The 27,817-nt window shown below is 44.9% G+C and overlaps 2 protein-coding genes across 2 annotated transcripts in view; both read right to left on the minus strand.

The window, feature by feature from the left end:
* Positions 1–20,643, minus strand: part of LOC144497059 (uncharacterized) — a 28,642-nt gene extending 7,999 nt beyond the window's left edge. Inside the window, exons 1-2 of the mRNA XM_078217791.1 lie at positions 20,517–20,643; positions 14,139–16,042 (exon numbers count right to left, since the gene is read on the minus strand). Coding sequence (XP_078073917.1) covers positions 14,139–15,422 — 1,284 coding nt within the window. The 5' untranslated portion in view covers positions 15,423–16,042; positions 20,517–20,643. The remainder of the gene's footprint in view (positions 1–14,138; positions 16,043–20,516) is intronic.
* Positions 1–27,817, minus strand: part of LOC144497031 (uncharacterized) — a 94,996-nt gene that overhangs the window by 44,958 nt on the left and 22,221 nt on the right. The gene's annotated exons all lie outside the window — the stretch shown is intronic.

The following is a 27,817-nucleotide window of genomic DNA, read 5'->3' on the forward strand; positions in this document are numbered from 1 at the left end:
ACCCTGAGGAAACCCACATAGACACGAGAACATGCTCAGACAGTGACCCAAGCTGGGAATCGAACCCAGGTCCCTGGCACTGTGAGGTTGCAGTGCCAACCACTGTGCCACCTTGCCAGGGAGGTAGAATGACAGATGGGCATGGGGGGAAGGAACAGATTTTGGGTGGAATGATTGAACCAGCGCCTGAGGAGGGAGTCTGTCATTCAATGATGAATTCTCACCTTGGGAGTGACCCTCACTCAGGGACTGACACTCAGACTCAGGATGTAACTTTGGGAGTGACTCTGTGCTCAGGACATAGGCTAGGTTTCTGTAGTTACCCTGTGCTTAAAGAATGCTGGCTCTTCAGTGATTGACTGGAGGGTGATCAGTTCTGAGGAAATAAAATAAAGGGACACTTAGACCATGGGACCTGGTGTAAATGGTGCTTTATCACACCTTGTGGGTGGAGCAAGAATGTAATAAAGTCCTGCAATTTGCTGCCTAAGGAATGGAATCTGTGTTTACAGCTATAAGGAGAGAGGTTACTGAAGGGAATGTCCAAACTGGAGGAGGAGAAAATAAATTGGACTGATTCCCAATTTATAGGATAGACCTGTGATATACCAGCCTGAGATCGAATTGATAATGTGGAATTAGATAGTAATGATATTAGACTTGGAACTGTACCCCACCAAGCACACGGGGAAATCAGTCGTTTTGAGTTTAATTAAGCTCCAGCAAGGAGGAGATTAGCTATAGATAACACAGCAGGCAGTGCAGGGTTGGTGGTGGAAGAGTAGGGGTGCGGCTTCAGCATGAGGCAAGGAAGAAGTGTGAGTGGGCTGCAAGTGTGGTGAGAGCTTCAATCATTCATCGAGCCTGGTGAAGCTCATTCCTGTAGATGAGAGGCTGTTCAAGTGTGAGGTGTGTGAAGAAGGCTCCACAGGCTCATAAAATCTCCTAACACACACAGAGTGACTGTTGCACTTCCTGTAACACAAGAGCAGCTTCATGAAAAAGAAATTGTTCCAGTGTGAAGTGTGCAGCCAAGCCGTCAAAGTAACGGGGGCTCATGCAACATCAACACATTCACACATGGGAGAAACCATTTACGTGCAGGAAAGTGACAATTCTTCACTTGGTTATTGAACACAAACGTATTTAGAAAAGTGAGAATGTATTCACATGCAAGGTGTGCAGCAAACCATTCACACAGTCGTGTTCTTTCATGTGCACCTGTGCATTCGCAGAGGAGAGAAACCTTTCAGATGTGAGAAGATATCATTCAGTCATCGGATCTCCGTGATCACAAACATATTCACACAGGGGAGAACCCGTTCACAAGCGAGGTGTGCCGCAAATCAATCTCGCTGTTAAGGAATGTTCAAGTCCGTCAGTGCAATCACACAGGAGACAAAGCGGTCAAGTGTGAGCTGTGTGCCTAAACCTTCACAAAGTTAGGGAGCCTGCTGAGACATCAGACAATCCACACTGGAGAAAAACATTTCAGTTGAGTTTTGTGATAAAGCTGTTGCGACATCTTCAATCCTCCTGATACACCAGAGGATTCACACAGGGAGGAAACCCGTTTAAGTGTGAGATGTGCAATCGAGTATTCACACAGTCATCGACCCTTTTGAAACATTGCCGCAGTTACACAAATGGCTTCTATCCTGTGTATGAGAAATCATTCTCAGAATCATCACATCTCCACAGACACCAACATTTTCCCACTAGAGAGAAGCCATTCATATGTGCAGTGTGCAACAAATCATTCTCACTGTTCAGGAACCTCCATGCACATCAGCTCATTCACACTGGGGAGAAGTGGTCAAATGCGAAGATTGTGACAAAATCTTCACAAACCTAAGGACTCTCCAGTTACATCAGACAAAGTTAAAGATTATTTATTAGTGTCACAAGTAGGCTTACATTAACACTGCAATAAAGTTACTGTGAAAATCCCCGAGTTGCCACACTCCGGTGCCTGTTCGGAGGAAGAATGCATCATGGCCAATGCACCTAACCAGCACGTCTTTCAGACTGTGTGAGGAAACCGGAGCACCTGGAGGAAACCCACACAGACACCGAGAGAATGTGCAGACTCCACACAGACAGTGACCAAGCTGGGAATCGAACCTGGGTCCCTGGCGCTGTGAGGCAGCAGTGCTAACCACTGTGTCACCCTGCTGCCCACAATCCAATCCAAACAGAAGAGAAACAATTCAAGTCTGAGTTTTGTGATAAAGCTTTTGCAACATCTTCGGCTCTCCTGATACACCAGAGGAAACACATTGTGTGATATTTATGAGGTGACTTTCTCCCAACCTCGGACTGCCCAGGCACTAGAGGATTCACATGGGGGGAGGGGAGGGAGGGGCGCTTCTAGTGTGGTTCTGCAAGATCTTTTGCAAGATCTTCGACCCTCCTGATAAACCACAGCATTCACATGAGGGAGAAACTCTCCAAGTGTAAGATTTTTGGGATGACTTTCTCCCAAGCCCCTAATCTCCTGAGGCACCAGAGGACCCACAATGGAGATAAACCCTTCAAGTGTGAGGTATGCAATCAAGCCTTCACCCAGTCATCATCACTGGTAACATATTCACACTGGGGGGAGAAGCCATTCATGTGAGAGGTGTGTGAAAAATCATTCTTAAATTCATCACACCTCTGCAGACACTGATGTTTGATTTGATTTGATTTATTATTCTTACGTATATTAACGTACAGTGAAAAATATTGTTTCTTGCGCGCTATACAGACAAAACAGACCATTCATAGAGAAGGAAACAAGAGAGTGCAGAATGTAGTGTTACAGTCAGAGCTCGGATGTAGAGAAAGATCAACTTAATGCAAGGTAAGTCCATTCAAAAGTCTGACAGCAAAAGGGAAGAAGCTGTTCTTGAGTCGTTTGGTATATGACCTCAGGCTTTTGTATCTTTTTCCCGATGGAAGAAGGTGGAAGAGAGAATGTCCAGGGTGCGTGGGGGTCCTTAATTATGCTGGCTGCTTTGCCAAGGCAGCGGGAAGTGTAGACAGAGTCAATGGATGGGAGTCTGGTTTGCGTGATGGCTTGGACTACATTCACGACCTTTTGTAGTTCCTTGCAGACTTAGGCAGAGCAGGAGCCATATCAAGCTGTGGTACAACCAGAAAGAATGCTTTCTATGGTGCGTCTTTAAAAGTTGTATACTGATATATCAACACCAGGGAGAAACCGTGCAAGCATGAGGCGTGTGAGACATCATTTCGGGACTCATCATCCCTCTGTGCACACCAACACAGGGCAGAAAGCTTTTTCAAGTGAACTGTGTGACAGATTCTTCTCAAGGTCCTTAGACTTCCTGTTCCATCAGAGAATCCACACAGGGGAATGAGTCTTCAGTTGTGAACATTGTGTGGGGAATGCAGCGCTCTGACTACAAGAAGCTGAATCACTTTGCACACATATACTTCATCAGATCAAAGAAGAAATTGTAAATTACATTCTTGGAACAACCAGAAAGGATTTCAACCAAAGAAGGAATGAGTTGTTGGCTGAAAAAGAAGACATTTTGAAATCGTATCACGAAAAGAAAATTTAAAATGTGTCTGAGAAATGAACTTAGAAATTAGGATGTGCTGACAGCTAAGTTGGAAGGAGACAATTTAATTGTGGATTTAACTGAGACTTTCTTTGTACAATTTGAAGATGAGAAATTGACAGACTTGGGCCACACGTTTTCGGCCACTTCTCACCCAGCGCAGATCGCATTGGGGCGACAAAGAATCGTGGGTGAGGGGTCTAACGTGTTTAGTGCCAGCGTGAAACTCCATTGGAATCCTCCCAGCCACGCACCCGAACATATTCTGGTTCCCACCCACACAGATTTAAATAAGCAGTTAAATATCCCTGACCTGTTTCAAGCCGGATTCTCCCTGCTCCCGGGATTCTCCGATCCTCGGGCGCAGTGGGAACCGGATGAGAATTACTACCGGCCTTCACAAATTAGAACAGGCCAGGGGAGCTTGGAGGCCATTGAAGCCCCTAGGGTGGTCGGGGTCGGTGGGGGGTGGTTTGGGGGGGGGGGGGGGTGCGGGGTGGTGAGTTGGTGTGGTTACACTTGTGCCGATGATGAAGTGGAGGGGGGGCAATGTCTGTGGAGGGATGGGGGGATGGTGTAGGGACTACCCATAAACCTGTGCAGGCCCTTGGAGAATTCTCCTCAGATATGTCTATTCCCAGAGCCGACACTTTTCATTTCCTCTCTCTTGACCTTGGAAGCCTCAATCCCATTTTTTTGGTTACTTTTCCAATACTTTCAGAATGACCTACTGGTTACTTCATTTTGCCAAAACATACCATGAGGCCCACTGTAAACTAGGCCATCATTCAGTTTCTGTTCCTCACAGAATTCAAATGGAGAGTATTCCTCACCCACCTTCCATGTGCTCAATGATAAAATAGGTGTTTTCCTCCGTTTACTGTGCACGTCTGTCTGTCATTTACTTTGGCTAACTTCTCTTACTGAGCTGCAAACTGCCTGAGGTCCAAACTGCAACTTCTCCTTGCAAACACCCAAATACATTGAAACCAGAGCTTTGCTGAGCTCTCCCCAGCTCCATGACAATGCAGCTTGCTCTAGCCTATTCTCAAACCGATCTTATAATTAATTCTCCCTCATTTTCTTATTTGATGTAAAGTTTAAAGTTTATTTATTAGTGTCACAAGTAGGCTTACATTAACATTGCAATGAAGTTACTATGAAAATCCCCCAGTCGCCACACTCCGGCACCTGTTCGGGTACACTGAGGAAGAATTTAACATGGCCAATACACCTAACCAGCACGTCGTTCGGACTGCGGGAGGAAACCGGAACACCCAGAGGAAACCCATGCAGACACGGGGAGAACGTGCACACTCTGCACAGACAACAAACCAAGCCAGGAATCGAACCTGGGTCCCTGGCGCTGTGAGGCAGCAATGCTAACCACTGTGCCACCGTGCCTCCCATTTAATATAATGAATGCAATGTAATGAAATAAATGGGGTTCATAGCCTTTCAGGCTTCACTGAATAGTTCTAAACTACAACCTAAAAGTTATATTCTTAAAACTAAAAATTATATTACAAAACACATGAGCTAAGTATTCACAACATCTCCTGCCGGAGGAAAATGAAAATATGTCACCAAGTGATGTATTTTCATTTATATTGTGTAGGGGTGGCACAGTGGTTAGCACTGCTGCCTCACAGCACCAGGGACCCAGGTTCAATGCTGGCCTTGGCTGACTATCTGTGTGGAGTTTGCACATTCTTCCCATGTCTAGGTTTCCTCTCGGTGCTCCAGCTTCCTCCCACAGTCCAAAGATGTGCAGGTTAGGTGGATTAGCGATGATCAATGCACAGGGCTACAGGGATAGGTCACAGGGGGTGGGCCTGGTTAAGATGTGCTTTCCGAGAGTCGAGGAAGACTCAATGGGTCTCCTTCTGCACTGCTAGGATTCCAAGAGAGATAAATCATGCTCTGGAAACTATTGAGGTCTTTCTTTCTTGTCCAGAGCAGGAAAAATCCTCACACACATTCTCCTGAACTCAGTGTGAATTGCAGCTAAGAAGCAACATATACTCACACACAGGCCCCTGTCCTTTGTAGAGAAAAGTATCATGTTCACACAGGGAGCCTTTTTCAACAAAACAAAAGCTCAGAGGACAGACATTCCCTGGTTCATTCTCCAGGGCCTTAATCAGTCCAGAATACATTAAACTAATCTTGGCAATTAACTGTCCGTTGTCAATTACTGGTGCATTCTCCATGGCACCATTTCTACCAATAAGAGTCTACTTACAACCAATGAGCACACTCTTCTCATGCAGTTTGAATTGTTGTTTGCTTCACCATTTGGTATTCTTATGAATTGTCCTGACTGAGTGCAAGACAAAAGGTTTCGACAGTAAACCTAATTTTTTCAGCAACACAGTGAATGTGGTGAGACACTGGAGACTGTCACAGCCGAGCCACATCCTGCCCTCCCCAAATTCCCAGCCTGGCTCACTGATGTGGAACGGGATTCCTTACCGACTCTCTCCCTCAACTATCCCAGGAATGGCTCCTTCCCCAGGAGCTTGTGCTGGTAGATCAGAAGCTGAAGCCTTTCTAACCACAGAGTATTTGATTGTCGTCTTGGTCAGAGAGTCAGAGAGTGACTTGTACCTGATGCTGCACTGAAAGGATGCTGAGTTTATACAGCAGCTTCTATACATATTGATGTCTTCTTTTGATGCTGTTTGGCGATCTGGTCTCAGGTTACATTGATCTTCTTGAAACGATTGGACTGATGGCAGAAGAGGTTGGAGTCAGACATTGCTGAGACAGACAGTGCTTTGGAGGGACAACTCCCCTGTGTGAGCACTGGAGAGTAAACAACACAGACAAATCTCAGTGAAAGGGAAGCCTGACCCTCATCTTGAACCTATGCCCCTCATGTCCCACCCTTCGACTAAGGAGAACAGCTGCTCCTTATCCACTCTGTCCATGCCACTCATAATCTTGTATGCCTCGATCAGGTCATCCCTCATTCTTCTCTGCTTCAGTGAAAACAACTCAAGCCTATCCAACCTCTCTTAGTAACTTTAATATTCCATCCCAGGCAACATGCTGGTGAATCTCCTCTGCACTCCCTTCAGTGCAATTACATTCTTCCTATAATGTGGCGACCAGAACTGCACAAAGTACTCTAGCTGTGGCCTCACCAAAGTTCATTCCAACAAGACTTCCCTGCCTTTGTAATCCTTGCCTCAATTAATAAAGGCAAGTGTCCCAAAGCCCGAACATGCCCTTCTGCCTTCAGAGATTGTGGACAAACATGCCAAGGTCCCTTTGTTCCACTTTCTCGTGTCATGCCATTCGTTAAATACTTCTTTGTCAAATTACTCCTTCCAAAGTGTATCACTTCACACTTTTCAGGGTTAAATTCTATCGGCCAATTGTCTAACCATTTGACCATCCCATCTATATGTTCTTGTAGCCCAAGACACTCAACCTCACTATTAACCCGCTGGCCAATCTTTGTGTCATCCACCATCTTATTAATCCTATCCCCCATGTAGTCATCTCTGTTGTTTATTTTAATGACAAATAAGAGATCCAGCACAGATCCCTGTGGTATGCCATTGGACACTGGCTTCCAGTTATTAATGATGTGGAGATGCCGGCATTGGACTGGGGTAAACACAGTAATCACCCCTGTCTCCTACAACTGAGCCTATTTTGAATCCACTTTATCAAATTACCCTGTATCCCATGTACATTTGCCTTCATTATAAGTCTCCCATGTGGGACCTTGTCAAACGCTTTACTGAAATCCTTATAAACTACATCAAATACATTACATTATATATTAATGATTTGGAAGAGCGAACTGAATGTATTATGTCCAATTTTGCAAATGATACAAAGTTGGGTGGGAGGGTGAGCTGTGAGGAGGTTGCAGAGATGCTTCAGCGTGATTTGGACAGGCTGAGTGTGTGGGCATCTGCATAGATATCCACTTTGGTAGCAATAATAGGAAGACAGGTTATTATGTGAATGGGTGTAAATTGAGAGAGGTGGATACTCAACGAGACCTTGGCGTCTTCGTGCATCAGTTGCTGAATGTAAGCGCGCAGGTACAGCAGGCAGTAAAGAAGGCAAATGGTATGTTGACCTTCATAGCAAGAGGATTTGAATACAGGGATAGGGATGTTTTGCTCCAATTGTATAGGGTGTTGATAAGCCCACATCTGGAATATTGTGTGCAGTTTTGGTGTCTTTATCTGAGGAAGGATGTCATTGCTACAGAGAGAGTACAGCAAAGGGTTTCCAGGCTGATTCCTGGGATGTCATATGAGGAGAGACTGAGTTGGTTAGGATTATATTTACTGGAGTTTAGAAGGGTGAGAAGGGATCACATGGAAACTTATAAAATTCTAACAGGGTTAGACGGGGTAGATTCAGAAAGAATGGTCCCAATGTTGGGGGAGTCCAGAACTAGAGGTCATAGTTTGAGGATAAGGGGTAAACCTTTGAGGAGAAATTTCTTCACCCAGAGGGTGGTAAATGTGTGGAATTCACTACCACAGAATGTAGTTGAGGCCAAAATGTTGTTCGGTTTCAAGAAGAAATTAGATATGGCTCTTGGGGCTAAAGGGATCAAGGGATATTGGGGGAAGGGGGATCAAGATGTTGAATTCAATTATCAGCTCAACGGGCCAAATGGCCTACTCCTGCTTCTAGTTTCTAGATCAGTAGTTCCCAAAGGGTGCGGCGCGCCACACTGGTGCAGTGAGAGAGGATGGCAAGTGTGGCGGGAAGATTCAAGGACAATCAAAGAAACATTTAAACATGGATAGATGTTTTTATGTAGCTGCATTGTTTTATACCTTCTGGATGTCCCATGATCATATTATAAAGTAGTTGTGTTCTATGTTATGAATCAAGCACTGCTAGTTGTTTTTTTTTGTTTTTGAATGTATTTCTTATCAATAAAAAAATTCGGTGTGGCGTGAGCAAATTTTTATTCCGGAAGTGCGGCCCAGTGAAAAAAGTTTGGGAACCACTGTTCTAGATTTTCTTCTGTAGAAGGTACAAAAAACATTGATAAAGATGTTACTGAGGATGGATTGATTCTATCAGGAAAGACTGAACTGGCCGGTATTGTTTTCCCTCAAAAAGAGGATGTGAGGTTGGGGAGGCATCAGGGAAATCTTTAAAATTATGAATTGCAAAACAAAGAATTTGGGGGTAAAGCCTCTTTTATGGGGGAGTCCAAAACTAAAGACCAGAAACATAAGATGGTCAATAATAAATCCAATGAGGAATTCTGGAGAAGCTTATTTCCCAAGAGAATGATTAGAATATGGAACTTGCTCCCACAAGGAATGGTTGAGGAAAATAGTTTGATGTATTTGATGGGAATCAAGGTAAGTTGATGAGGGAGAAATGAATAGAAGGATCTGCTGCTGATAGGGTGAGATAAAATAGATAGGGAGAAAGCTCATGTGGAGCATGAGCACCAGTGGAACACAGCTGGGCCGAATGGTCGATTTCTGTGCTTTAAAACTAGAAGAAAACAAAAAATGCTGGAAATACTCAGCAGGTCTGGCAGCGTCTGGGGAGGAAAACAGACATTTCAGCTTGAGATGACATTCATCAGAAACAAGGTTGGATGTTGGGGATCTGTTCATTTTGTCATACTCAGCTCACACTCTCACCCGTACAGTTCTCCGCTGGCTCTCATTCATCTCCCCCTCCTCCCAATCTGACTGCTGCACACTCACACCAACATGTGCAGGCCTTGTTCTGGTTCCTCAGAGTTAGTCAGCTTAGAGTCAATTTCCAAGTCACAGTCACTCCCTAAATCACAATGTTACTCTCTGAGCACACAGTCAATCTCAGAGCATGGAATCACACTCAAAGACACTCTGCAATATACAGAGTCACTCCCCAACCACTGGCTTAATCTCTTCCCAATCTCATCTCTTTTCCTTCTGTCTGTGCCCCACGCTCCCTCCAGTTGCTGATCCCACCACTGCCTTGGGTGTTGTGGGTCTTCCTCTTCTGATCTGCTTTCAAACACATCCGAGGCTACACACCCCACACTGATGATGTCAGTTTGAAAGTCTGTGAGGATGAAGAATGCTATTCCCACACTAGAAATTTCTGTCAAACATTTACCAGTGGAACTGAGACAGGAACATAGGAATTACAAGATGGTCATTTCTAGTTGCCTGAACCACATTGCTGTGGCTCTGGAGTCACATGTGGGCCAGACCCAGTAAAGACGACAATTTTCCTTCTCTTAAGGACGCTAGTGAACCAGATGGATTTTTCTGACAATCGACAATGATTTCATGGTCATCTGTAGATTTTGAATTTCAGATATTTTTTATTGAATTCAAATTCCACTATCTGCCATGGCGGGATTCAAACCCAACTCTGTGAACATTAGCTGAGTTTCTGGATTAATCGTTTCGCGATAATACCAGTAAAGTATCATTATTGACCACTTTCGGGCATCTTTCCACACAGCCTCAATTTTCAGGCTGGCGGGAGGAGTTCAGGGATGGTTGGGCTGCGTGGAAGTGAACAGTGTTCCAGCCCTGCAGTGGGATGCCAGTGAAACAGGACTTGGAGCAATTCCCATCCAGCAAGGACAACATGTTGTGTTTGTATCCAGAGACTAAATAATTCTAGAAAGAGTACCTGTTGAATGTCTTGCAAGCATTTTAACCAGTACCTGTTTGGGACAGAGAAAGTGATGGTAGAGTCTGACCAGAAAACACTTCAAAGCATTTTTCTCAAATCGCTTCTATCTGCTCCAAAGGGGTTGCAAAGGCTGTTACTTCATTTGCAGAGATATAATTTGGAAGTGAAGTACAAGCAAGGGAGCCAACAAGCTGTTGAGAGCTGCACTCTCTTTGAATGAAGTGATGATGCTTCCAGATTCAACAAGAAACAACAGCACAACATGCTCTGGAATCATTAACCCAGCAGGGACACTGAATCTGACAGACAAGCGTCTTGTTCAGATCAATGAGATAAAACGCTTCAAATGTTACAGGGAGTTGTGATGAAAGGATGAAACCATCAAGACTAAAACTGTGGCTGTAAGAGAGTATCGGACAGACATAGATGACGTCATTTCTCAAGATGGCATCTTGTACAAAGGACTGGGGTCATTATCCCTAGAGATGAGAAAAGAGATGCTGAAGCCCATCCACACAAACCATTGAGGAATGGAGTCCAGTCTGATGAACCAAAGAGAAGAGCTCTGCTGGCCAAAATTCAGCAATGAGATTAAGGACCACATCAGCCAGTGCAGTGCTTCTAACAAAGATCAAGCTAATCAAGATAAGGAGCTGTTCATGACTCACTACATCCCAGCAGACCACGGATGAAGCTTGGAGTAGACATTTTTTTCTCACTGGAACTGATTATCACATCAGTCAACTACTTTTCAGACTACCGTGAGTTTGACCAGTTAACATCAGTAACTACCAGTGAGATTGCAGAATGCCTGAAAGCATGCTTCAGTTGTCATGGCATTTCTGATGTGGTGATGGGTGACAATTGCCCTCAATTCACAAGTGAAGAATTCAGACACCTGTTCAATGACTGGAAAATTCAGCACTACACATCATCTCCACACTATCCCCAGACAAATGGAAAGGCTAAGGCAGCAGTGAAAATTGCCAAAGTGATCATCAAAAAATCAATTAGATCCAGGAAATGTGTACATGGTAATGTTAGAGTGGAGAAACACACCTACTGAAGGCATGGAAAGCTGTCCAGTCCAACATCAAATGTTACACTGCACTCAGACCACTTCTTCAAAGGCTAAAAAACTGAGGCCAGAAGTAGTAACAGGAGTGAGTGACAAGATCAAAGTGAAATTTCAGAAAGACAAACTTCATTCTGCCAAAGCTGTCACATCATTGCCTGAGCTGAGAGTTGGAGAGTCAGAGTGCAAACATTCAACAAACTCAACAAAAGTCAGCTCACTTGGCAACTTTGGACCCGTGTAGAGAAGTTGTCACCTCGGTCATATACAGTGAAAGTAAACGACCAGATCTATCATCACAACTGCATCTACGTATAACCGGAAAAGCTCTTTCTTCACAGCAGACAGCTGATGAAGATCTGATTTCACCAAATGAGCAAGGAACTGAATGACCCATCAGTCCCAGAGGTCAACCTGTCTCCAATAAATGCAACGGATCAGCAGCAACAATTATCTCAACAACACTCACCACAGCAACAACATTCCCCAGAGAGACAACATCACCTCAGGAACCAGCAGACAATGGATGAACAGCCAACAACAATTCACACATAACCTTTAAAGTGTTCAGGAATTCTTAAGGTATATGTCTGCAATGTGTGTGTAGGGAGAGGAAATTGGAACAGACTCGGAAGAACAAACAGTTTATTGTTCATGTGTCATAATTTTCTTTATGGACTATGTATGTGGAGTAATTTGAAAATAGTGCATGGATTTTTTTTTATTCTTTTGGAAAGTTAAATCCTTTCCAGTGGCTTTCTTCCTCTTTAATATTTATTCAATAAGCTATTGTGAATGACATTTAGAGATGTCTGGGGTAGAGAGAGAAGGAATGTTGTGGGATAATTCTAGTTTTTACTGTTCCCCTCAGATCTCTCTGTAACTGTTTCTGTTTTAGAAGTGTCTGACTGTAGACAAGGTTTTATTGATTGTTGTTGTTTGTGAGTTTTGTTTGAATAAAAAGTTTTGATGTTAAGAAAACCTTGGGAGTGCGAGTCCAGTCGATCCAGGCCTCGGGTTTGCTTCACTTTCAGCCACGGGAGGAAGACGATGGGGTGGGTGGGTGTGAATGAAAGAAAATTCTTCAATTGTTATTTCATTGCCAATGCTTTATATAATTTAGCTATGCCCACAGTGCTGTTAGGGAGTTCGTTCCAGGATTTTGACCCAGTGACGGTAAAGGAATGGCAATCTAATTCCAAGTCAGTATGGTGATTGGCTTGGAGGGGAACCTCCAGGTGGTGGTATTCCCATGTATCTGCTGCCCTTGTCCTTCTAGATGGTAGTGGTCATGGGTTTGGAAGGTGCAATCGAAGGAGCCTTGGTGAGTTGCTGCAGTGCACCTTATCAATGGTGTACACTCTACAGCTGGTAATGGTGGTGGAAGAAGTAAATGTTTAAGGTGGTGGAGGGAGTGCTGATCAAGCAGGCTGCTTCATGCAGTGATTACTCTCATATTAATTGACATTCTGTCAGATACAGTAAAGCCCAGTGCTCTGCTCCAGTTACAAATGGAGAAATATTTGACAACCGAACACAGATGGAGCTAACATCCACTGAGTTTATCCAAGCTGATGGGACTATGTCAGTGAAGCAATTCTTGCAGTAATCATGCTTGAAGCGTGGGCGGGAATGGTAAATTGGTTTGCTCCATCTAACTCTGGAATGATTTCTATCTTGTACGGAGAAATTGGGGACGCTCTGAAAAGAATAAGTATATTAAATAATCCTGGTGCACGTCACACTGGAAAAGTTTGTTATCCGTTTGTGTTATGGAACAGCAGATGTTAAATGCCAGGCTGCCGAAATCCCAAAAGGATACTTAGAATATGCTATCACAATGGTTTGCAATTTGTATATCACAAGGAGTTATCTGAAGTCAAAGGTTAGTAAATTCCAGACCATGTGATGATTTTAAATATTGAATTCAAACATTTATTAAGATTAAAAAATAAAATAACATTTAAAGACACAAGAACACCTTCAGAAAGTTAACAGCAATTTACAAACATTTCTTAAAAGAAACTGGACAAAATAAACTCAAAGCCTATCTCCCATTTCAACCAACCCCCCCCCCCCCCACCCCCCACCCCCACCCCCACCCAAACTCTTTTCATGGCAATATTCATTACAGATTTTCTAAATTATAAAATTCCAGTAACATTGCCACACAATGTCCGACTGCTCTAAAGGAAATCTCACACAAACTCTCTTCTCTGAAGGTGGTGGCAAAACTGGTATTCACAGGTCTGGTTTTAAACGGTCAGAATCAATCAACATCATATTACTTTATAGCTACTATATTTAGAAATAAACTTACTGTTTTCTCTCACGCATTTACAATCTCCCAATTGTATATGTTTCCTTTGAAATCCAACAGTCAGCTTTAAAATCACTTATCTGCCTAATGTGAATTGCTGGTCAAGCTGCTTCCCCAGCCCCTGTTCATTACCATGGCAACCACTTGCCCTCATTCCTCCTACATTGATGTTTAGACCTTTGCAGTCCATCTGTCTCCTATTTAATTAAACCAGTCACATCCATATTCACCCACAAGCTGTTTCCCAGTATATGACAATATGACAATGATATTGCAAACAAATTAAAAACTCCCAATTTCCGCAAATGTGGCTATGTTAATGTCTCAGGTCAGACAACTATTTGAAAGCTTTGATGCAGAAGTCACAGCTGAATGCTTTCCCCCCGTGTGGGTTCACTGATGTTCCACCAAGTCTGATGACTGTGTGAAGGCTTTGTTACAAAACCCCCAGTGGGAGGCTTTCTCCTCCCGTGTGGGTCCTGTGATGATCCAGGAGGTTTGAGGAGCGTGTGAAAGCTTTATCACACACCTCACATTGGAAGGGTTTCTCTCCTGTGTGGATCCTTTGGTGTTCCAGGAGACGGGATGGGTGGGTGAAGGCTCTGTCACACATCTTACATTGGAAGGGTTTTTCTCCTGTGTGGATCCTCTGGTGTTGCAGTAAGCTCGAGGGGTGTGTGAAAGTTTTCTGACAGACCTCACAGCTGAAGAGTTTCTCCCCTGTGTGGATCCTGTGATGGTGAAGGAGACTCGATGACTGGGTGAAAGCCTTGCCACAAACCTTGCACCTGAATGGTTTCTCCCCTGTGTGGGTCCGCTGGTGGATCAGGAGGGTGGATGAGAGTGTGAAACCTTTAGCACACACCTCACAGCGGAAAGGTTTCTCCCCTGTGTGAGCTCGCTGGTGGACGAGGAGTGTGGATGACTTTACGAAAGCTTTGTCACACACCTCACACTTGAAGGGTTTCTCCCCTGTGTGTGCCCGCTGGTGTAGCAGGAGGGTCGAGGAATGTGCAAAGGCTTTGTCACAAATCTGGCAGTTAAATTTCCTGTCCTTTCGGTGAATGCGCTGATGCTGCAGGAGTGTTGATGACTGAGCAAAAGATTTGTCACACACCTCACATCTGAAGGGCCTCTCCCCTGTGTGTGTGCGCTGGTGGATCTGCAAGCTCGAGGAGGTCACAAACACTTTGTCGCAAAACTCACACTGCAGCAGCTTCTCCCCTGTGTGAATGCGCCGGTGTTGGAGGAGAGTCGATGGGTGTTTGAAAGCTTTGTCACATATCTCACAACTGAAGAGTTTCTCTCCTGTGTGAATGCGCCGGTGTTGGAGGAGAGTCGATGGGTGTGTGAAGGCTTTGTCACATATCTCACAACTGAAAAGTTTCTCTCCTGTGTGAATACGCCGATGTTGGAGGAGAGTCGATGGGTGTGTGAAAGCTTTGTCACATATCTCACACCTAAAGGGTTTCTCTCCTGTGTGAATACGCCGATGTTGTAAGAGATTGGATAACTTTAAGAAAGTTTTATTGCAAATGTCACACATGAAGGGTCTCTCTCCCGTGTGAGTTCTCTGATGGTCCACGAGGGATGATGACTGAGAGAAACTTTTATCACACACCTTACATTTGAACAATTTCTCCCCTGTGTGGATGAGCTGGTGTTTCAGAAGGTACGATGATCGGACAAAGGTCTTCTCACACACTTCACACCTGAATGGCCTCTCTGTGTGGGTGGATTGTGGCTTCATGTGGACTAGTGGCTGTGCAGAGACTCCTTCAAATTGTCCACATTCAAATGATTTCTCCTCCATGTGGCTGCCTTTGAGCTGCAGGATGCACAATGTCCTCACTCAAGACTGTCGACACTCTTATCTATTTGTGAGTGAGAAGCTCCAGGAAAAACCCTCATCACATGTCAGCTGCTTGTCAGGATTGGTGAATGTTTCACAACTGTAATGAATTCTTAAAGCTCTCTTCACATTCAGAGTTGCCCTTACTTCCTCTCTTCATACTCAGAGCCGCCCTCGCTCTCTCTCTCTCTCTCTCTTCGCACTCAGTGATGCCCTCATTCCCTCTCTTCACATTCAGAGCTGCCCTCGCTCTCTCTCCGCACCCTGAATGATATTTAGTGGATGTTTCAATGTTTCAGGTGTGTCACTGAGTTTCAATCTCTCCTGTACAACTCCAGCCACTCCATTACACTCCCTCCATCCCCTGCACTGACTGATATCCCATAGTCGGACCTATGGAAGTGTTGATAATGATTGGACACTGGTCAGTTTCATTGATTGTTGATTAAATTCCTGTTGAGTGATTGGATCAAAGGAGCTTGTTTTTCTGGGGAGCTATCCCTTGGCTGACATTAGGATCTCCTCCGGTGATGAATAGGATCCGTGATCCCTGTCCTCGTCTTTAATTCAGGATGATTCTTCTGTAAAACAATAAAAGAAAAGCCACAAGTTCTTTCAATTCCTTTGAATGTTTTTCCCCCTCACTGGGAGACAGCTTCACAGCGACGAGAGTAGGATAGAGAACCATGAGAGGATTCATGCAGCTTCTACTGAACGCCTGCTCACTTTCTAACTTTTTATACAATAAACAACAACAACTTGCATTTATATGGCACCTTGTCCCAAGGTAATATTAGTACAGATGACCCAAAGTTTGCTCAAAGAGACAGAAATTAAGGAAAGTCTTACTGGAGTAATTGAAGAGAGCAGGAGGGCATGTCAGCAGCAGCACCAGGCATCCCTAAAAAAGTGAAATGTCAACCAGGTGAAGCTACAGGACTACCTGCATGAAAAACATTGGGAGCAGCACATGATAGACTGAGCTAAGCAATCCCACAATCAACGATGGATCAGATCGAAGCTCTGCAATCCTGCCACATCGAGTCATGAACAGTGGTCAACAATTCAACACCTAACTGGAGGGGAAAACGCCACAAATATCCCCATCCTCAATTATCAGGAAGCCAAGCACATTAATGCAAAAGTTAAGGCTGAAACATTTTTAACAATCTTCAGTCTCCTCTCCAGATCAGTCTCCTCCTGGGGTGCCAGTCTTCAGCTAATTTGATTCACTCTATGTGATATCATGCTGTGGGCCCTGACAATGTTCTGGCAATAGTACTGAAGACTTGTGTTCCAGAACTAGCTGTTCCCTTACTGAACTGTTCTAGTACTGCTACAATACTGACATCTACCCAGCTATGTGGAAAACCCAGGTATGTCCTGTACACAAAAAGCAGGAAAACGCCATCCCAGTTAATTACTGCCCCATCTTATTCTCAGTAATCAGTAAAGTGATGGAAGTGGTAATCGATAATGCCATCAAGCAGCACTTACTGAGCAATAACCTGCTCACTGATGCTCAGTTTGGGTTACACCGGTACCTCTCACCTTCTGACCTCATTACAGCCTTGGTTCAAACAGGGGCAAAAGAAAATGAACATTAACTCAAGGTGAGGTGAGGAAACGTCACAGCTGCATTTGACTGAGTGTGGCAGCAAGGAGCCTGAGGAAAACAGGAGTCAATAGAAATCAAATGGAAACCTCTCCATTGGTTGGAGTCATACCTGGCACAAAGAAAGATGGTTGTGTTTGTTGGAGGTAATCATCTCAGTCCCAGGAAATCAGTGCAGGACTTTCTCAGGGTAGTGTCCGAGGCCTAACCCTCTTCAGCTACTTCATCAATGACCTTCCTTCCATAATAAGGTCAGAAGTTGGGATGTTCTTTGATAACTACAATGTTCGCAACTCCTCAGATACTGAAGCAGTCCATGTCCAAATGCAACAAGACCTGGCCAATATAATTTACCAGAATTTGAATTGGACTACAGAATTTGAAATGGCTACAAGAGGCTGAGAATCCTGCGGTGTGTAACTCACCTCCTGACTCCGCAAAGCCTCTCCACCTTCTACAAGGCACTAGTCAGGAGTGTGATAGAATACTCTCCACTAGTCTGAATGAATGCAACTCCGCAACACTTAAGAAGCTCGACACCATCCAGGATAAACATTCCTTCCCTCCACTACTGACACACAGTAGCAGCAATGAATACCATCTACAAGATGCACTTCAACAACTCACCATGGCTCTCAATCGAACCTTCCAAACCACCAGTTGCAAGTTCCCCTTCTCTGTCGATGAGTCAGACTCCTGAAATTTCCTCCCAGCCACATTGTGGGTGCACCTACACCTCAGGGACTGCGTGTTTTAAGAAGGCAGCTCAGCACCACCTTCTCAAGGGCAATTAGGGATGGGTAAGAACTACTATCCCAGCCAGAGATGCCCGCATTACATGAACAAGCAATTGAAGCAAATCATGGTCAAAGGTTTGAAAACATTTCAAGCTGCATTATCAGACAAAATGTCACATACAGCGTATTCGGAGAGACGACCAAACACTCTTTCATGGTGGATGCAGGAATCTGAAAGAAAAACAGAATATGCTGGAAAATCTCAGCAGGTCTGGCAGCATCTGTGGAGAGAGAACAGAGTTAACATTTTGAGTCTGGATGACTCTTTGTCAGAGCTGAAGGCAATGAGAAATAGGATGATTTATACTGCTATGGTGGGGGCGCTGTATGGGGGGAGTGCTTGGGCCAGTGATTGGTGGAGATGGGGGAAATTGCCAAAGATGTCTGGGACAAAAAAGACAAAGGGGGTGTAAATGGTGGTGATCAGGGCTAAGAAGGGTGCTGCTAGCAGCCCATTAAGAGATCAGAATGTGTCAATGGCAGAACAAAGGTAAGCAGAATGCCAAAGGAACAAGTAACAAATGACCCTCGTGGGAGCAGTGAGTGTAATAGACCAGATTAAAGGATGTGCATGTGAAGTACTGCTTCACCTGTAAAGATTGTTTCGGCCCTTGGACGGTGAGCAGAGAGGAGGTAAAGGGACATGTGCTGCACCTTCTACAATTGCATGGAAAGGTGTCGTGGATCGTGGGTGGGATGTTGGGTGAAATGGAGGAGTGGACCACGGTCTCCTTGAGGGAACAGTCCCTGCAGACTGCTGACTGTTGGAGTGAAGGGAAGATGTGTTTGGTAGTGGCATCATGTGGAAATGCTGGAGGATGGTCTTTTGAATGTGGAGGTTGGCGGGGTGAAAAGTGTGCTTAACCCTCCCTCCACTCACATTGTCTGTACCTTTAAGACTTGATTACCTGTAAAGACTCACATTCCAACCATTATTTTGTAAATTGAGTTTGTGTCTTTATATGCCCTGTTTGTGAACAGAACTCCCACTCACCTGACGAAGGAGCAGCGCTCCGAAAGCTTGTGGCTTGTGCTACCAAATAAACCTGTTGGACTTTAACCTGGTGTTGTGAGACTTCTTACTGTGTTTACCCCAGTCCAACGCCGGCATCTCCACATTAAGGAAGATATGTCAGAAGCACTGTTTTGGAAAGTAGCAACTTCGGAACTGATGCGATGGAGGCAAAGGAACTGAGAGAATGGGATGGAGTTCTTACAGGATGTGGGATATGAAGAGCTGTAGTCAAGGTAGCTGTGGGAGTTGGTCAATTTTAAATGGATACCAATGGATGGTTTATCACAAAAATGGAGACAGAGAAGTCAAGGAAGGGAAGGGAAGTGATGCAAATGGACTATGTGAAAGTGACAAAGGGGTGGAAAGTGGAAGTGAAATTGATCATTTTTTTCCAGGTCCAGATGAGAGCATGAAGCGGCACTAAAATAATCATCGAAGTACAGATAAAGGAGTTGTGGGAGGAGGGTCACAGTCGAACTCCCAAATATCCTATAAAGAAACAGGCTTAACCAGGATCCCCGTGCATACCCATGGCCACCTTTTATTTGGAGGAAGTGAGACAAGTTGAAAGAGAGATTGTTCAGGGAGATTCAAAGAGCTCCATAAGGGGAGAGAGATAGAGAGACGCAGAGGGTTAAGGAGGAAGTTCCAGAGAGTGGTGCCCAGGCAGCTGAAGGCACAGCCACCAACGTGGGACAATTAAAATCCGGGAAGCACAAAAGACACAATTTGGTGGAGTGCAGAGATCTGAGAGGGTTTTGGGTGGGGATGTCTTGACTGTCAACCTTGGATCAGGAGGTAGCACTCTCACCTGGGTCAGACGGTTGTGGGTTCAAGTCCCATTCCAGGACTTGAGCAGTGAGGCTGATACACAATGCAGTCATAAGGGACTGTACTGTCAGAGGTCCCATCTTTCAGATGGGATGTTAAACTGAGACCCCTTCTGCGCTAAGGTGGGTATGAAAGATTTCATGACACAATTTTGAAGAAGAACAGGGAAGGTACCCTTGGTGTCCTGACCAATATTAATCCCTTCATCAACCCCACTAAAAACAGGTTATTGGATCATTATCAAATCAGTGTTTGTGAGATTGATCTGTGTGTACACTCACTGCCACATTTCCGACATTACAACAGTGACCATACTTCAAAACTACTTAATTGGTTGCAAAAGGCTTTGGGATATCTGGTGGTCATGAAAGGCTCAGTATAAATTCAAGTATTTCTTTTTTCTCTTATCTGAGGAGGTTACAGTCTTGGGGGTTTTGGGAGGGTGTCATGGAAGGACTTGAAAAGGCAGGAAACATCCGGATCACAACACACAGACAGAACTGACTATTCACAGTCCATTGGATAATCATCAGCTCCCAACACACACACAACTCAACAATAGGAAATCAGTAAGAATCCTCAGACACTCTGCACCTCCCAGATAATTACACCTCACCTTCTCATATTCAGTAATAACCCATCAACAAAACTCAGCCTGTAAATCAAAAGGAAAATGCTTCCAATAAACACACTCAATATCCAACACACAGCTCCAATCAAACAGCTCAGCACAAAGCACTGAGTAAACAGGTCTCTCAGCTGGATCTTCTCACACAGCATAAGGGGCATTTCCTCACCTGATTCCCCACGGCATGTCCACATCATCCCCACAGGATAGTCAGACTGCCTGAACATTAGTGTGGATATTATGCAATGTAATTATTATAAATTCTGCTCCTTCACTCACCATCTCCTCACTTGGTTTTCAGTCCCTACAGGAAGTGAAGCAGCTGTGAAAGAGGAAGAGGAGGGAATGGGCAGAGTGGGTGGGCTTTCTGATTGACGTCTCTCACAGCCAATCCAAATATTTCTGGAGTAACATGAGTTTCCCGAAGCTTGGGAAACTGACCGGTGAAACGGAGGTGACTTTGAGCAGCAGATCAGGTGGGGATTTAAACTTGTCATTGTCCCATCTGAATAAAATCTCACTTATTGCAGCTGCTGTCTCAGATCCCTCGGTAAATGTTGGACAGAGATTTATAGTGTGGGAATAGCATTCTTCATCCTTGGATGCTTTTAAACTGACATCTTTGAGCCTCCTGGGACACCAGGGGATTCACACATGGAATGAACTCTTCAGCCATGATGTTTGCGATTTATTGTTCTGCCAGTCTTCCAATCTCCTAAAGCAGCAGTGGATTAACACAGGTGAGAAAGCATCCTAGGTAATAGGTATCTGACAAGGCTTTCACACAGTCAGTCTACCTCCTGGTCCATCCACACACTCACAGGGGGAGAAACCACATTGGTGCGAATTCTGTAATAAAGCCTTCACACAGTTGTTGCACCTCCTGGAAAATCAATAAACCAACATGGGAATTACGTGCACAAGTTCTTGTCAATTGGGCATCAGAGTGTGAATCTCTACACAAGCTCACAGCAAAGGATGTTCAGTGGTATTGGGACACAGAACAAGCAGCAGCTTTCACTCACATCAAACCACTCGTGACAACAACACCAGAGCTGAGGATGTCAACAATAAAGTCACCTTGCAGTGAGATGCCAGTGAAACAGGACTTGGAGCAACCCTCATGCAGCCAGGACAACCAGTTATGTTTGTATCGAGAGCATCAACACAAACTGGACAATGCTATGCACAGATTGAGAGAGAGAGTGCCTGGATATTGTCTTTGCTTGTGAGCATTTCAACCAGTACCTGTTTGAGAGAGAGAAAGTGATGGTAGAATCTGACCAAAAGCCACTTCAAAGCATCTTTCTCAAACCAAGGCCCCTGTGCAGACAACCTCCATCACTGGGGCCTCAGTATAAAACCCTTACACATTTGTGGAGAGACACAAATAATGCTGCTCATTCCCGAGGAGTGACCCTCTACAGACTTACAACACTTACTTTTGCAGCTAGAACTAGTTACCACTTTAAATCAAATCAGACTTTCACACTGCCAGTTTACAGGGGAGAAGGTATCCTGTACACAAACTTGGGACTTAACCCCTTAGAAACTGAATCTAATACAACAGAAATATTATACATTATTGTCAGCTATAACTTAGCACTCTCGCTTCTGAAGGTATGAGTCAGAAAGTTGTGAGTTTAAATCTCACTCCAGAGACTTGAGCTCTGAGGCTGACACTCCAGTGCAGTACTGAGGGAGTGCTGCACTGTCAGAGATACAATCTTTCAGATGAGTTGAACCAAGTCCCTGAATACCCTCTCGGGTGAATGTAAAAGATCCCATGATACTACATTGTAGTAGAATGGGGCGTTTTCCCTGACATCTTGGTTAAAATTATTCCCATAATCAACGTCACAAAAAACAGATGATCTGGTGATGATCAAATTGCTCCTTGTGGGATCTTGCTGTACTCAAATTGGATGTCACTTTTTCTAAATTACAAGTCACTACCTGTCAATGAGCACTTCATTGATTGTCTTTCCAAGGAGAACAACCCCAGATTCCCCAATCTCTCCTCATAACCAAGCCCCTCCATACCAGGCAACATCCTGGTAAACCTCCTCTGTACTCTCTCCAAAGCCTCCACGTCCTTCTGGTAGTGTGGCGACCAGAACTGGACGCAGTATTCCAAATGCGGCCGAACCAACGTTCTATACATCTGCAACATCAGACCCCAACTTTTATACTCTATGCCCCGTCCTATAAAGGCAAGCATGCCATATGCCTTCTTCACCACCTTCTCCACCTGTGACGTCACCTTCAAAGATCTGTGGACTTGCACACCCAGGTCCCTCTGCGTCTCTACACCCTTTATGGTTCTTCCATTTATCGTGTAGCTCCTCCTTACATTATTCCCACCAAAATGCATCACTTCGCATTTATCAGGATTGAACTCCATCTGCCATTTCCTTGCCCAAATTTCCAGCCTATCTATATCCTTCTGTAGCCTCTGACAATGTTCCTCACTATCTGCAAGTCCTGCCAGTTTTGTGTTGTCCGCAAACTTACTGATCACCCCAGTTACTCCTTCTTCCAGATCATTTATATAAATCACAAACAGCAGAGGTCCCAATACAGAGCCCTGCGGTACACCACTAGTCACAGGCCTCCAGCCGGAAGAAGACCCTTCCACTACCACCCTCTGTCTTCTATGACCAAGCCAGTTCTCCACCCATCTAGCCACCTCCCCCTTTATCCCATGGGATCCAACCTTTTTCACTAGCCTACCATGAGGGACTTTGTCAAACGCTTTACTAAAGTCCATATAGACAACATCCACGGCCCTTCCTTCGTCAACCATTTTGGTCACTTCTTCAAAAAACACCACCAGGTTAGTGAGGCATGACCTCCCTCTCACAAAACCATGTTGACTATCGTTAATGAGTTTATTCCTTTCTAAATGCGCATACATCCTATCTTTAAGAATCTTCTCTAACAACTTCCCCACCACGGACGTCAAGCTCACCGGCCTATAATTACCCGGGTTATCCTTCCTACCCTTCTTAAATAACGGGACCACATTGGCTATCCTCCAATCCTCTGGGACCTCACCTGAGTCCAGTGACGAGACAAAGATTTGCGTCAGAGGCCCAACGATTTCACCTCTCGTCTCCCTGAGCAGCCTTGGATAGATTCCATCAGGCCCTGGGGATTTGTCAGTCTTTATATTCTCTAACAAACCTAACACTTCCTCCTTTGTAATGGAGATTTTCTCCAACGGTTCAACACTCCCCTCCGAGACACTCCCAGTCAACAGATCCCTCTCCTTTGTGAATACCGACGCAAAGTATTCATTTAGGATCTCCCCTACCTCTTTGGGCTCCAAGCATAAGTCCCCACTTTTGTCCCTGAGAGGTCCGATTTTTTCCCTAACAACCCTTTTGTTCCTAACGTATGAATAAAATGCCTTGGGATTCTCCTTAATCCTGTCTGCCAAGAACATTTCGTGACCCCTTTTTGCTCTCCTAATTCCCCGTTTGAGTATTTTCCTACTTTCATTGTACTCCTCCAGAGCTCCCTCCGTTTTTAGCTGATTGGACCTAACATACGCCTCTCTTTTCCTTTTGACCAGTCCCTCAATTTCCCTGGTTATCCACGGTTCCCTAATCCTACCCTTCCTATCCTTCTTTTTTACAGGCACATGCTTGTCCTGTAGCCCTAACAACCGTTCCTTAAAAGACTGCCACATACCAGATGTGGATTTACCCTCAAACAGCCTCTCCCAATCAAGAGCTGCCAATTTCTGCCTGATCCCAATAAAGTTAGCCTTCCCCCAATCCAACACCTTACCCTTGGGACACCACTCATCCTTTTCCATCACTATCCTAAAGCTAACAGAATTGTGGTCACTATTTGCCACATGTTCCCCAACCAAAACTTTGAAGACCTGACCGGGCTCATTCCCCAGTACCAGGTCCAGTATAGCCCCCTCTCTAGTCGGGCTGTCCACATATTGTTCCAACGAACCCTCCTGTACACATTTTACAAATTCCTCCCCATCCAGAGTCCCTGCCCTCAGCGATTTCCAGTCTATAACAGGGAAATTGAAGTCTCCCACTACAACAACCCTATATTTCCTGCACCTATCCAGTATCTCCTGACATATCCATTCTTCCACTTCCCTTGGGCTGTTGGGGGGCCTGTAGTACACCCCCAACATAGTGACTGCGCCTTTCCTGTTTCTAAGCTCCACCCAGAGTGACTCGCTACACGACTCCTCCGAATTGTCCTCCCTCTGCACCGCTGTAATATGCTCTCCAACCAATACCGCTACTCCCCCACCTCTTTTGGCCCCTCCTCTGTCTCGCCTAAAACACTTGTACCCTGGAATATTCAGCTGCCAGTCCTGTCCCTCTTTCAACCAAGTCTCTGTCACCGCAACCACATCCAAATTCCTCGTGCGCATTAAGGCCCCAAGTTCGTCTGTTTTACCTGCTACGCTCCTTGCATTGAAGTATAAGCACTCCAGACCCCCAGGCTCAGTGAGGTCGTCCTCCCCCAGAGTGCTCTTCTTATTTGCCAGCCTTGTCCCAGCCCCAAGCTCGTCCCCAGCCACCACACTTATAGACCTAATAGTTTTATCCCCACCCCCCTGCCATACTAGTTTAAACCCCCCCGAACTGCATTAGCAAAGCTCCCAGCCAGGATATTTGTGCCCTTCCAACTTAGTTGTGACCCCTCCCTCTTGTACAGGTGCCATCCTCTCCTGAAAACCTCCCATTGGTCTATGAAAATAAAGCCCTCCCTCCTGGACCAGTCCTTCAGCCAGGCATTCATTTGAACCAACTCCCTATTCTTAGCCTCACTGGCACGAGGCATTGGGAGCAGCCCAGAGATGGCCACCCTAGTGACCCTACTTTTTAACCTATTTCCCAACTCCCTGAATTGCTCTCTTAGGACCCCCCTACTCTTCCTATCTACGTCATTTCCACCAATGTGTATAATGACATCCGTATCTTTATCTTCCCCTTTTAATATGCCTCCTATCCGCTCGGAGACATCCGTGACCCCAGCACCAGGTAGGCAGACCAACATCCTGGAGTCCCGTTCGCCCCCACAGAATCGCCTGTCTGTGCCTCTAACTGACGCATCCCCCACCACTATCGCTCTCCTAACCCCTCTCTTCCCTTTCCGGTTATGAGGAGAGATTGGGGAATCTGGGGTTGTTCTCCTTGGAAAGACGGAGGATGAGGGGAGACTTAATAGAGGTGTATAAAATTATGAAAGGCATAGATAGGGTGAACGGTGGGAAGCTTTTCCCCGGGTCGGTGGTGACGTTCACGAGGGGTCATAGGTTCAAGGTGAAGGGGGGGAGGTTTAACACAGATATCAGAAGGACATATTTCACACAGAGGGTCGTGGGGGCCTGGAATGTGTTGCCAGGCAAGGTGGTGGAGGCAGACACACTGGGAACGTTTAAGACTTATCTAGACAGCTATATGAACGGAGTGGGAATGGAGGGATACAAAAGAGTGGTCTAGTTTGGACCAGGGAGTGGCGCGGGCTAATTGTTCCTTGTTTCTTGTGGAAGTGGAAATGACTAGGGTTGGGAAGCATTTTCCGATCAGGGCCATTGTGATCTCCTGGACTCGTTTCGATCGCCTCAGGGGGTCGGAGAGGAATTTCCCAGATTTTTTTTTCCCCATATTGGCCCTGGGGTTTTTCACTCTGGGTTTTCGCCTCTCCCTGGAGATCACATGGTCTGGAATGGGGGGGTGGGGGTGAGTTAATAGGTTGTAATGAACAAAGCATCGTAGCTGTGGGGGACAGCTCGGTGGATAGGATATGGGTATGTAGATAGGCTGGAAAATTGGGCGGGGATCCTGGATTCAGGATTCAATCCTGGACCGGGGAGCGGCGCGGGCTTGGAGGGCCGAAGGGCCTGTTCCTGTGCTGTATTGTTCTTTGTTCTTTGTAATGTTTTCAGATGCTTAGTTTGTGAAAGTTGATATAAAAATGCAAGTCTTTCTTTTTTGGGAAACATAATGCTTCCTGTGAACTAGAAATTATAAACCCACTGATGGAGAAAGTATACCAGGCCACAGTGACACTGACCAATAGACTGTACAGAACCCTTACTGTGTCTCGGTGAATAGAAACACACCATGCTGACAAATCAGATAGTTTGGGTTAAGTTAAAAAAGTGAGTTTATTGTTAATTATAAATCTATATAGATTGATAAAACAGTAGACAATATTCAGCTTACATCAAACTTTAAATCAACTAAAATAACAGAGCATTTGAAATTCACCAACCAACGTAGAGTCTGAGAGGTTATTGCCTTTCTTAGACAGGGTGAAGAGGTTGCTGAACAGCTGCAAAGCACCCTGAGGGAGGGAGGGAGGGTGAACAGCCAGGGGTCATGGTCCAATGGTCGATACCAATGACAGATAGAAAGAGGGATGTAGTCCTGCTGTCAGAATTTCGAGCTGTGTAGGAAATCAGAAAGCTGGACTTCCAAAGTAATAATCTCCAGAATTCTCCTTGCACCAGGCGCAAGTGAGAAATAAGAGGATAAAGTAGATTAATGTGTGGCTGGAGAGATGGAGCAGGATGGAGGGATTTAGATTCCTGGCCAACTGTGATTAGTTTTGGGGGTGATGGGACCTGTACAAGTCATGCAGGTCACACCTAAACAGAGCCAATGTGATTTGCTGGTGCGATCAGGGAGGATTTAAACAAACTTGGCAGGAGTATGGGAACCAGGAGGTCATACAAGAAAAACATTAAAGGTAACAGAGTGTTGGAAGAGACAGATAGCACAAGAGTATGAAATAATAAGGTGCTAGGTAGGTTCAGAATATGTGAAAAAGGAAGAAAGTGTAAATCAGGGTTATGGTGCATATTCATGAATGTCCAGGGTGTGGTAAATAAGATTGGTGAGTTGCTGGTGCAGACTGCCATGGGAAAGTATGATGTTGTGGCTAAAAGGTAGGTAGGACTGGGTATTAAATATTCCTGGATACAAGGTGTTCAGGAATGATAGGGAGGAAGGAAAGGAAGAAGGGTGGCAGTATTGATGAATTATAGAGCTGGAGTGAGAGGGTGTCCCAGAGTGGTCAAGGATAGAATCTAATTGGCTCGAGGTCAGGAAGAAGAAATGTGAAATTCCATTGCTCGGTGTACGCTAAAGGCAACCGACTAGTGATTTTGTTTTGATTTGATTTGATTTATTATTGTTACATGTATTAACATACAGTGAAAAGTATTGTTTCTTGCGTGCTATACAGACAAAACATACCGTTCATAGAGAAGGAAACGAGAGAGTGTAGAATGTAGTGTTACAGTCATAGCTAGTGTGTAGAGTAAAATCAACTTAATGCAAGGTAAGTCCATTCAAAAGTCTGACAGCAGTAGGGAAGGAGCTGTTCTTGAGTCGGTTGATACATGACCTCAGATTTTTGTATCTTTTTTCTGAAGGAAGAAGGTGGAAGAGAGAATGTCCGAATGGTGGGGTTGTTAAT

The sequence above is a fragment of the Mustelus asterias genome, chromosome 8 (genome assembly GCF_964213995.1).
Source record: "Mustelus asterias chromosome 8, sMusAst1.hap1.1, whole genome shotgun sequence".
Taxonomy (NCBI): Eukaryota; Metazoa; Chordata; class Chondrichthyes; order Carcharhiniformes; family Triakidae; genus Mustelus; species Mustelus asterias.